This window comes from Myripristis murdjan, chromosome 5, assembly GCF_902150065.1.
Source record: "Myripristis murdjan chromosome 5, fMyrMur1.1, whole genome shotgun sequence".
Lineage (NCBI taxonomy): Eukaryota > Metazoa > Chordata > Actinopteri > Holocentriformes > Holocentridae > Myripristis > Myripristis murdjan.
The window spans coordinates 11245763-11256951 of NC_043984.1; the positions used below are offsets into that span (position 1 = coordinate 11245763).

Here is an 11189-nt window from a genome sequence, read left to right on the forward strand (position 1 = left end):
AATACTCTTTAATACAGAACAAATAGATGAGTTTAGAAGATTATGTTTCTCTTTCTTCTGTGCAGATGTCAACTGAGCTGCTTAAATGTAAGTGATAGATGCCAGATTTGTGAGCATTAAAGGGACAGAGTGTGACTATCAGCTGCAGGGATTTCTAGCCTTACTGCTGGCAAACGGAGGTTTGTTTCCTCTCCACCTACTTGTCAACGAAGTCTTCAGGGCTCTTATTTTTGGGCATATTCTCAGAGTGTCTGGTGAGCCACAGAACCTCGTCACGGGAGAATGACAGAGCCATGAAGACAAACAGGGCCTTCGGGATTTGATTGGCACATAAACAAAGAGGAAAGAAGAATGTTAGGAAGGAATCTCAGCTATGATGTAGCCTACGTAGTTACTGAAAGGATTTTCTCTAGTTTTTAAAGGAATACTCAGATGTTTCAAGCAAAACACCCCTTTTTCCAACTTAGCCAGACTGAGACAAGATGTTCAATACCACTTTCACCTCTGTACGTTCAGTGGTTCAGTTCATACTCACAAATCAAACATCTTGACACAGCTAGGCTAATGACTCCCATAGACTTAAAGTCTTTACGCTAAGCTAACACGAAATGCTACTCACTGGAAATGAATCACTGGACATACAGAGGTGAAAATAGTATCAAACATCCTGTGTCACTCTGGGTAAGTCGAAAAAAAGGTATTTTGCCAAAAACATTGGGGTATTCCTTTAAGTTCCTTCAAGGTTTTTCATGGATGATGAGACTAGAAGTCCATCTTGGACCTGTACTTGGCAACAAAAAATGGTTAAATTCTTCAAGTGGCACTGTGATGCTTGTTTCCCTCTACCTTGGGTCCCAGTAGTCCTGGCTCATCCTCCAAAACTTTTGTCAACTCCTTCAGCGCCCCTCTCAGAAAATGCCTTCTCTCTCTGTGAATGGCTCCGCTGTTAATAACACGAATGGCATGAGCAGCTGGCTGTGAGATCTCATTTCAAGGTGAATATAGACAACATTAAATATTCATGACACAAACTTAACAGTAAATATTGCTTGATTTTCTGTCCGGCCCACCTGTTGGCTATGACATACTCTCGGCACTCTTTGATGTCCGCAATCCGCTTGCCATATCTGACTCAAAAAGCAAACAAACCAAAAGAGAGACAGATGAAAGCTGAGTGTAGCAGCGCTGGATTCATTCATCACAGCAGTAAACACATCGGTCAAATTATCATCTTTGCCTCGGCATGTATTCTCTGCACAACACACTTCAAATCTTCCATTGTAGTCTCTTTTCAAGAAGCACTTCAGATGTCTACAAGAAGCCCCTCTCATCAGCTTCCTCCCGGATAATATCACCTCTTCTCAACTCATCATAACTGTTCTGCCCTCTATCTCTACCAATTTCTTTCTTTATTTCTTTCCCTTACGTACACTTTCCAGCTGCCAAAAACATTGAGGTCCTAACCCCCCGTACCATTTGTTGCTTGCAATGTTTGTTAAATTGGAGTTTAATCTTATTATGTTGTAATGTGTTTGCTTATTTCCTTGCCTCAAAAAGTAACTTGTTAAGTTCTAAATTGACTCTCTAAATGAAAGTTATTTCTTCACACAACTTTCTGTAGGTGAATTGAAACTAATATTAAGAGCCGTGGAACACAATGCCACTGGCTCCTTGTAATGTTAATATTCGTTTTGTGGAATCATGCTCTGCTGCTTTCTTGGCCAGGTCACCCCTGGAAATGAGATTTTAAATCAGATTTTTTTTCATTACCTGGTTAAATAAAAAGTAAAAATGTAAAAATTAAAAAGTAATTTCCACTGCCCACTTTAAAAAATACCACAGCAGTCTTACATTTGGCATCTTAACACACATCTTAACACACACTTAACACACACACACATTTGGCATCTTAAGCCGTGCTTAAGATGCCAAATGTGTGGATGACCATCTTACATGCTCTGTTTTTAAACTGGTCAACAAATCTGTAATTTACAACAAGTATAATTATATCATGCTTTTCCCTGCAACATATCGTCTGTATGAGTTGTTATAGTGTATACTTTGCTATGCATGTCCTCACAAAGTGTCTTGAAGTACAATAGCTGATGGATGCTTAGTCCACTTTGTTACATTTGGAATGAATAAGAGGAAAACAGGTCTGGGCAGGAACCTGCATATTTCAGGGATCTTAAGATGAGGAAGGTTATTTGATTTGAAAGCAATCCACCCTTTAGACAAGATCTAAGATCAATCTTCCTTTGTTAACTACATTGACCTGCCCATTGTCTCACTTAAATTTCAACGTATCACCTCGTGTCTACCCAAAGTGCTCCCTCATTTCTTTTTCATCACACTGAAGATATGACGGTGCAGCTCACGTACCCTTTGAAGCTGTCAAAGAGGTCCTCAGTGACCTTGTGTATGTTGAGAAGCTCGTCTCTGGTGAGGGTGAGGTACAGGCCACTCCGCAGGGCCATCTTCCACAGGTCCTGAGAGGGCGCGTGGGTGTTCAGACTGCTGTGGCACAGCAGGAAGCCAACTGCAGGGAGGACAGGAAAGACTCAATCTGTGACAGCATATGGAGCTGATACCCCGATACTCTACTGCTGTCTTTGTTTACACTGTGATTTATTGAATTTATGGCTGAGCTTCTGATACCAACACAGACAGTACAGTGTGACAGATGAACATTACAGTGCATATGAATTAATTAAAAATAAACCTCTCGTTTTGTTAATTATTTATTAACCAATGCAGTAAAACACAACTGTATTTTGAGACATGACAGCTTAACCCCTCCTATCAGCTTTGGGGCCAATTTGACGCCATTCAATGTTTAACATCTCCAAGTACATGAGTAACATCATTTTATTTTTAATTCCTTTTTTCTAATTTAATGGGGACAACTGGGTAAACATGAAATTTACATGATGATATGTTTTCAATGTCCTGGACGCATTTTGTACCCCTCAGACTGTTTTAGCTGTATAAAACACACAAGAAATAGCAATACAGCTATCAACAGTTATATCAACAGCTGTTTGGGATGACACTGAGGAGCTATAATGTGCCATTTGATCATACTCACTAATGATCCATCGCTCCATCACTTCCATAGACAGGTATTCACACGCCATCTGTGGTGAACATCAAACTTATTAAGTTGCAGCTGCACATAATCAAATATGTATATACAAAATGCACAAGTCTGCACTGAATATTCAACTCTACTTATGTTACCTTTAACAGACTAAAGCTTATTAACCTATCTGCAATATAGCCATAATAGAGAGCCAGCATTTCACAAGCAGAGATGATTAAATCTCAACGAGTATTATCTTTGAAGGAAATAGTTTTTGCTTTTTCATAACCTTTCAGTAATGACTTTTAGAGTGGGTCTCAGAGGTCTTTCTTGGCAGGAGTAGCGGTTCACATATGGGGAGGGCACAGGTAAGGGATCATAATAGGACATCAAAGGGTCTCTAATGGCTGTGTTTGAAGGTGGGATCACAGTGAGCTCACAGTGAATCACAGTGAGGAGGACAAGAGGGACAGAATCATGCAGAGGAGGTCAACAGAGGATAACACCCTTAAATGTGGATGTTTGTGGCCCAAAATATGGTACCATATTTTACACATAGCTTATGTGATTATGCATCAAGTAAATATGATCACAAATTACTATCTAAGGCATTGATTAAAAGTATAAAGATGCTGAAAATCATTTTTGAGAGCAAGTACTGCAGAGCAAGAGAGCAATAATAGGAGGAGAAGAGGAAAAATGGGGCACAGCGACAGGTGATTTAGTGCCACTGATATCAAGAGCGCTGTTGTCCTTGGGAAACTACTTATGCTGTTATTACATGGGTTCAAATGTCATCTCATGGCTGCCACACTTTATACTTTCGCCGGGAGCGGTCTTGAAGGGTATTATTATATTTTAGGCAATTGCCCTGTTTCCCTCTTAAAGAGAGGGATCGGAGAAGAGAGGTGAATAGAGGGCAGGCTCACGGTGTCACAACAGGCGGGGTCCAGCATGGCAGCTGGAGCACTGAGCAGGCTGAGGAGCTGGGCGCTGCGCCACTGCTCCGCTGGCAGGTTCCTGCGTGGGTAGACCATGTTCAGCGACAGCAGTGCTGCCGTCACCGACTGAGGGGGGAGGAGGAAAGGGAGATAATGAGTGTCAAAAATGGACAGAGAGAAAAGGAGAGAGAGAGAGAGAGAGAGAGAGAGAGAGAGAGAGTGCTATTGAGAAAGGGTATTAACACAGCTTAAACAGTGCAACAAGTAGGAGAGAATTACACCAATAAGAAGATGTCACAGTAATCAGGTTTATATAATTCTGTAGTGCTGTGGAACTGGGGATGGGTGCACGAAGACAAAACCCCTCCACTCCCACCCTCAGCCATGTACAACATTATGACAGGTGTTCCTTCCATTTTGAGACTACAATGAAAGAAGCGTTTACAATACAGTGCCATCATACACCTATGTATCTTTTGAATTAGCACATCCTCCTGTCTCCTGGCTTATCTTACCCTTGTGTGGGGGCCAAACTCCTCAGTGAGCTTCTTCCAGGGATGCTCGTACTCTATAAACATCTGGGCAAGTCGTGGGTAGGATGGGTCACTGTAGCCATATACAATTAATCGGTAGAAAAAGAAAGGAAGAAGAGATAAAATCATAGCATTGACCACAATGTGTTAAATTACAGTATGAATCATACCTTAAAGCCCTAATCCAAGTTGAGTCACTGCAGATTGGGGCTTTAATTATGGCCATACAGTCATCCAATACAACTCTGTCTCTGAGGCTCTGAATAATAAGCAGCAGAGAGTCTCAGGCGCACACTCAAGGGGCTAATGTGTTTGTGTGCAATTCAAATTGCTGTGACATTCAAATTCATGGGCCTGTTTTTGTGTTGCCTGCTCACGTCTCAAACTGAGATAAGCGTACTGCCATTTTAGAGTGTATAAATAAATATCATGCAAAGTGTGTGGACTCAAAATGTCAGAAAATTGTTTGGCACACTGTAAAGGTTAGCGGAGACTAGCGTATTTTATGTCTGTGGCAATTAGAGTCTAATTAGTTATTGGGGGCCAGCTATATTCAATCAGGAGAAATATCTGGCTGTAGTGATGGATGTGGAAATTTTTATTGGCCTCAGTGAAGCAGAAGAGCGAAATGCTTGTCATGACTGGGCATCTGCACTTAGAAAACTGCATCCTTTGTTCCCTGAATGGGATTTGACTGAAGGGACAACATGTATTACTACAAATTGCTACAGGGGGGGAAAAAATGCACATCTATATTTTTCCTTGCATGCAAATAATACTATGCTCTGACTATTCAAAAGAACCAGAAAATAACAGAAAAGAAGATTTCTGCCTGTCTATCATATCTGTCAGTCAGATTATGCTTTGTGCTCTTTTGTGATATCGTTTTCATGGCCATTTGCTCACCTGCTGCCGTTGGTCATCTCATGGGAACAGTTGTACATGCCCACCAGCGCCTTCTTGTCATCAATGCGAGACAGCATGATGATAACCGAGGTGTAGGTGATGATCAGGTCCAAGTAGTTCTTGGTGAAGTCAAAGTTGATGCTCTGATATCAACAGTGAGTGAGTCAGTTTAAAGGAATACCTCTACCCAGTCTGCGTAAGTTAGAAAAAGGTATTTTGCCCTTTTTCCTTTTCTTTTTCCTTTTCTTTTCCTTTAATTGGTATAAATAAGATTTCACTTTGAGGAGCTCTAAAGCTTTTGTTGTGCAGGACCTAAACAAACCTCTGTCAATAAAACAGATTAGCACATCTGATAAATGGACACCAGGAAGACGCTCATTTTGAAAATCATGCAATCATCCCGCAAATCATCTACTGTCAGTTTGAGGACAGAAATCCACTAAAAGCTGCGGGGGAAAAAAAACTGTCCTTCAATCTGACAATATTCAGAATAAATGTGATACTGTCACAATAGCTTCTGAGGCACAATAATACCATTTTTAGTGTTACATTGAGCATTGTGCCAGGTTGAATTTATCATCATTTGTCAGTTTGAAATGCAATTCAACCAGATATCTGTTTTGTTTGTTTTTTTAGTATGTGGAGGAACAATGCAAAATGTGTTATGACAGCAACAGTAACAAAACCAGCCACATTATTAATACTTACAATATTGAAGAAGCACTGGCAGGCATCTATGGTGTTCAGTAACTCATAGACATGATCCTGAATTGCAAAGGGACGGGGAGATGGAAAAGGTCAGAATACAGGCAAGACATATAGACAAACAGAGCAACATTTAAATCATGTTAGGCCCTGGAGTGTGGTTTTGTAACTGCATTATATCTTTATGTATTCATTATACATTTCCATAGTCCTACAGTATCATGATTGTGTTAGTCACAAATTCACAAATGCCAGTGATGCCTTGGCCTGCCTCTGACCCCAATCACAGATATATGCAAAAGCCTAAGGAGAGGTAAGATGCTGCCTCAAGTAAGAGTGAGCTGAGTTATCCTTGACGTTTGGAATAAAAATCTGTTACTTTCTGACATCAGAATAAACCAATCTATATGTAAATTTAATCTGGAGACCCTAATATCTAAAATAGTGAGTGCACAGATGAAAACAGACACAGAGGGAGAGAGAGAGAGGGGAGAGGAGAGGAGAGGAGAGGAGAGGAGAGGAGAGGAGAGGAGAGGAGAGGAGAGGAGTAGTGGGACCACTAGCACTGTCCTGTAGTTCACTCCATTTTTTTATCATATTGTTTATTATCAAATACGCTTTTTACAATGTCCTTTTCTACTTCATGCTTAATATTTGCAGAATATGTATGTGTAATGAATTATTTGCTGATGTTTGTGATTGTTTTGTTGTTAATACTGTGGCAACACAGGTCCTCTGCCAGCTGTGCTAATAAAGCAAATATGAAAATTTGATATTAGAAACTCTGAGAGGGAAATAGAGAGAGAAAGAGAGAGTCACCCTGAACTCTATGACATCCAAGAAGGATTCAAAATATGTTGTTGTGGCCGCCATCACATGAGATTTCTGTTTCTGGATGCTGGTCAGATGTTGCTGCAATAAACAATAACAACAACAATTAATAAATGGTTATATGTCTCTGACTGTTACATTTGCATTCATCAGCCGCAGCTAGCATGTGATGCTTTATCAAATCTGTGAAAATGAAATATTACTTGAAATCCTGTCTTGATGACTTGAGGAACTTAAGTTAATTCTACTAAATTAAATTATGCAGTCATCCCTACAGTAATTAAAGCCCATGTTAAATGATACAGGTGGTGTGTGCAACATAGTTAGAGGAGTTGTGAGGAAACGACATCCACTTGTGTCATGTTTGTGCCCCTGCACTGTGACCTACTGCAAAGCTGCTGCCTGCTGTGTCACCCTAACTCATTATACCATTCAGTGATCGCCATCATACGCGTCCCATCATGCATTTCACCCTGGGCTTATCCCACACTAGTATTTGAGCAGCGAACAGTGAACAAATTCTAACTCAAGAGACCAGGCTTTTCCTGTATTGCAGCAAGTTCATGGCGAACGGTAAAGCTCCTGCAATGGCTGCATCCATACATACACTGTTTCCTCTGTAGTCGACATTGGGGAATTTCTTGTTGATGTACTTGACGGCCGGCTCCATGGCTTTGTCTGTCAGGATGGAGGGTCGCAACTTTGGGTCTCCACATGTCTGGAACAGAAGAGAAGAGAGGACAAAGAATTGGAGAGTATTCCTTCATATTTCACTAGGGCTGACTGGCAGTTCAAGTCTTGGTTACATGGTTTTATGTCCCACCACCGCCCATCCCATTTTGGTGCTCCAGATTTTTTCCACATGTGATAGGTAGGCTTGGTGCCCAGTAGCCCACCATGTCAGTTTTCCCTCTCCATGGATGCCCCGCTATCTGCTTGTCTTACTGGCAGCAGACTGTTGTTTCATTAAGAGTCAGTATAAGACTCATCACTCAGATAGATAGATAGATAGATTGCCAGATACTGTATTGTTTGAACTGTTTTCTAATCTTTGTCATTTTAGAGTTATCATAGCCACTGCTGTGTTGGCTGTATGCTATTGTGCTGTTATCATTTTGTCCATGGGTCTGGACTAGAGCCGGCTAAAACGCGGATGGGCCATGGAAATGTTGTTTTTTATTGCAGGTTTTTATTGTGCGACCTGATCTCAACTGCTTTACTTTGTTTTCCCTTTTTTTCTGGTGTTCCTGCCAGACAAACAGGGTAGTGAACTGCATGGTAGCTGTGCACTTTTAACTCAGTCAATATTGTGTGGTCTTGCTGTGTGACTGTCCAATTTAGGTGGCACTGTCCTGGCATCCGTGTGGCCCTCAAGTAACCCCCTACATGCCGAACTCTTATGGATGTTGATGTGTTCTAAGACTTACTACTTTTATCTGTTCCTCCAGAGTCCATGGCAGCTGGCACTAACCTCTTATTCTCTTTTTAAGGGCTGACTGTGCTTTTTATTTTGCTTTAATTTTAAAAAAAATCCTAAATCTGTTTTATGACTAGTGTCTAAATAAATTGCCCATTCAGAGTCAAAATCCACAGAGGCAGCAGAGGGGACAAAATGACTTATTTTAGGACAATTGTCCTTGAACACTGCTGCATCTCCAGCTGAACACCAGCTGTTCACTGGAAGCGCTGGAGTGTGAACTAAGCCAGGCTCAGTGAGATAAATATGGCAAAAGTACATTTGTGCTCAAATGTTGAGAATATGACACACATTGCTGCATTTCAGGACTAGATCATTCTTAATATAAGTTTGTTTTCATGTGGAGTTTCTCTTTAGAACTACTATGACTCCTTCATGTTTTGAGACACAGAGTTCACATCAATACCATGTATTACAGTATGTGAAGACAAGTGTGTTTACACAGAATAATTTGCTCAAAATGACTGCATTAAGAAGCTTAACTGACCTCATACAATAACTGTCTATGATTACTATATCATTGTGATTATAGTGGGACAGTTGGCAACTCACATGACACTTATTTCCATAATTTATAGCTGACATGGATGTGCATGTAATAATTTGTGCTAACAAGCAGGATCCCCTCCCCAGTCACAGGGTCTAGCTGTATAATTGGCAGTGGCATTAGCGTAAAGGTTAGAAAAAAAAAACCTAGTCTGCAGAAAGTCACTGTTCTGAATCCGTGTACTGTCTGGGAAAATCTGAGCAGGGTAGATAAATAAATAATGCTCTCAAAAGCTACCATCATGGTGACCTTGAGCAAAGTACTTAACCTCTAACTGCTCCAGTGGAGCTGTGGAGGGTCCAGCAGTGAAACACTGTTTACTGGGCAGCTCCCGAATGCAAGTGTGTGTTGCTGTGTGACTGTGAAACAGCTGAGCATTACAAGTGCTGAGCAAGACTGTGCATGATCACAAAAAACCCACAGTGTCTTACTGTAAAAGTCTGAAAATTTGCTCAAAATAGGACACACACCACACACACATTCTATTTTCTGATTAGGACATGACAGTATCACTTCCTGTATGTCACATCCAGAACTGCATGTCACGTCAAAATAAATCAATTATGTCTACAGCCGTGTGAAAGTGTGAGGCTGTCCACAAAAAATGAGAGAGTATATCACAGATATTACATTGTCTGATTCCTTTTTTATATTTACTGAAATATTAGACGGGGCTACAGTCTTCAGCTCAGGCTAACTGAAATTTGAGGTGGCTGACAGCTTAGACTGATTTCCTGCCTTCACTTCCTCTTCTTTGGAGAAATAAGTTGAGATGCAGTAGGAAGGCAGTGCTGCTTAACCTACTCGCCAAGAAAACACACAAGCTGGTTTAATTCCTCAGTTACAACAATATCATCTCATTACATTAATTCATGGCCATCGCAAGCTAAAACAGCTGGCAGTTTGAGGTATAGCTTAAGGCTTTATTGCCAGTTTTGACTTCAAGATACTGCGTATTATTGGGTTTATTGTATCTTTATCCAATTCTGTGGTAGTTTAGAGGTGTTTAAACCTATGATAAACTACTTTAATATGCTGGGCTTTACACCATCATTAGTCTTTGTATTGTGGTTATTGAGTAATCTGTAAAAGCAATCATTCTTTCCCTTCTTGCAGTTCTCTTAGGGCAGTAAAAATAGAAATTAATGCTCAGCATTTTATTTAGTATTCTATTCTCAATAACCATGTGCTGGAGCTTCTTTTAGCCTTTAACCTATCTGTGTTAGGTGCAATAACCAGAGAATTGTGCAGATATGTATTTCAAGAATATCACCAAGGCACAGCACATGACATACAGTCAAGTTCCTTATTTCTCATCGCAGTGTTTGACTCTGTAAAACTGCCCGTTCCCCCTCACCTTCTTGATGTAGTTCATGCGTATCAGCACCCCGTTGCCCCTCTCATTGAGGATGGTGAGTTTCTCAGCCAGTTTCTGTTGGTAGTCCATGACTGTGGACACACACCTCTCCCTCCTTTCAAGCCTTGGCCTCCTGGTCCACTGAAGCAGTTGAACCCTCAGAAACAAGTGCACCCAGAGCCCCACCCTGCCCTCAGGTCACATGGAGTCAGTGGATGTAGGCGGAGTCTACATTTGTTGTTACTGAACTGAATTGCATTCAGTTTAATAGAGTCATTTGTAAAGATGAGCTTTGTGGTTAGCAGTTAAAAATATTTTACAGCACTTTTGTTTTTCTTGGTCTCTGCTGAAATTACTGGCACAATGTCTGCTGCTGCTGTTTATTCTGACCCTCATCACTTTAAAGTCACACTGGAGGGGGAAAGTCTGGAGCACAAAATACCGCAATGCAAGCACATGGTAAATTCTTATTTCCTGCCGTAACACCAACCAGCAACACTGCTCACTCAGTTATTGTGTCTCTTTTGCTGTGTGCAGCTTGAGCTACTTCCTTTCACCTTGTAAATAGTCTCCTATATAAAAGGAGGGCAGACACATATTACTCTTAAGTGATTTACTATCCCTAACACTTATTGAGAGAGAGAGAGCTTTGGATGAAATTGTGTTCAAAAGCATAAAATGTTAATTTGTTAATGTTAATTAACAAAATAGTAAAAGAATCTAATCACGTCTCAAACTAAAAGTAATGTTATTCTTTTTTCCACCACAAGGTGCCATCCTTGACCAACTAGTGGCTCTCTAGGTCAAGGC

General features: G+C 40.7%; 1 protein-coding gene across 1 annotated transcript in view; it reads right to left on the reverse strand.

Moving 5' to 3' along the window:
* The window catches only part of nckap1l (NCK associated protein 1 like), a 28783-nt gene extending 18254 nt beyond the window's left edge, over positions 1-10529 (reverse strand). The window contains exons 1-12 of the mRNA XM_030051673.1: positions 10380-10529; positions 7606-7716; positions 6987-7079; positions 6171-6227; positions 5463-5605; positions 4539-4629; positions 4012-4149; positions 3089-3137; positions 2383-2539; positions 1071-1127; positions 847-943; positions 201-310 (exon numbers count right to left, since the gene is read on the reverse strand). Coding sequence (XP_029907533.1) covers positions 201-310; positions 847-943; positions 1071-1127; positions 2383-2539; positions 3089-3137; positions 4012-4149; positions 4539-4629; positions 5463-5605; positions 6171-6227; positions 6987-7079; positions 7606-7716; positions 10380-10469 — 1193 coding nt within the window. The 5' untranslated portion in view covers positions 10470-10529. The remainder of the gene's footprint in view (positions 1-200; positions 311-846; positions 944-1070; positions 1128-2382; positions 2540-3088; positions 3138-4011; positions 4150-4538; positions 4630-5462; positions 5606-6170; positions 6228-6986; positions 7080-7605; positions 7717-10379) is intronic.
* Positions 10530-11189: the final 660 nt, after the last annotated feature.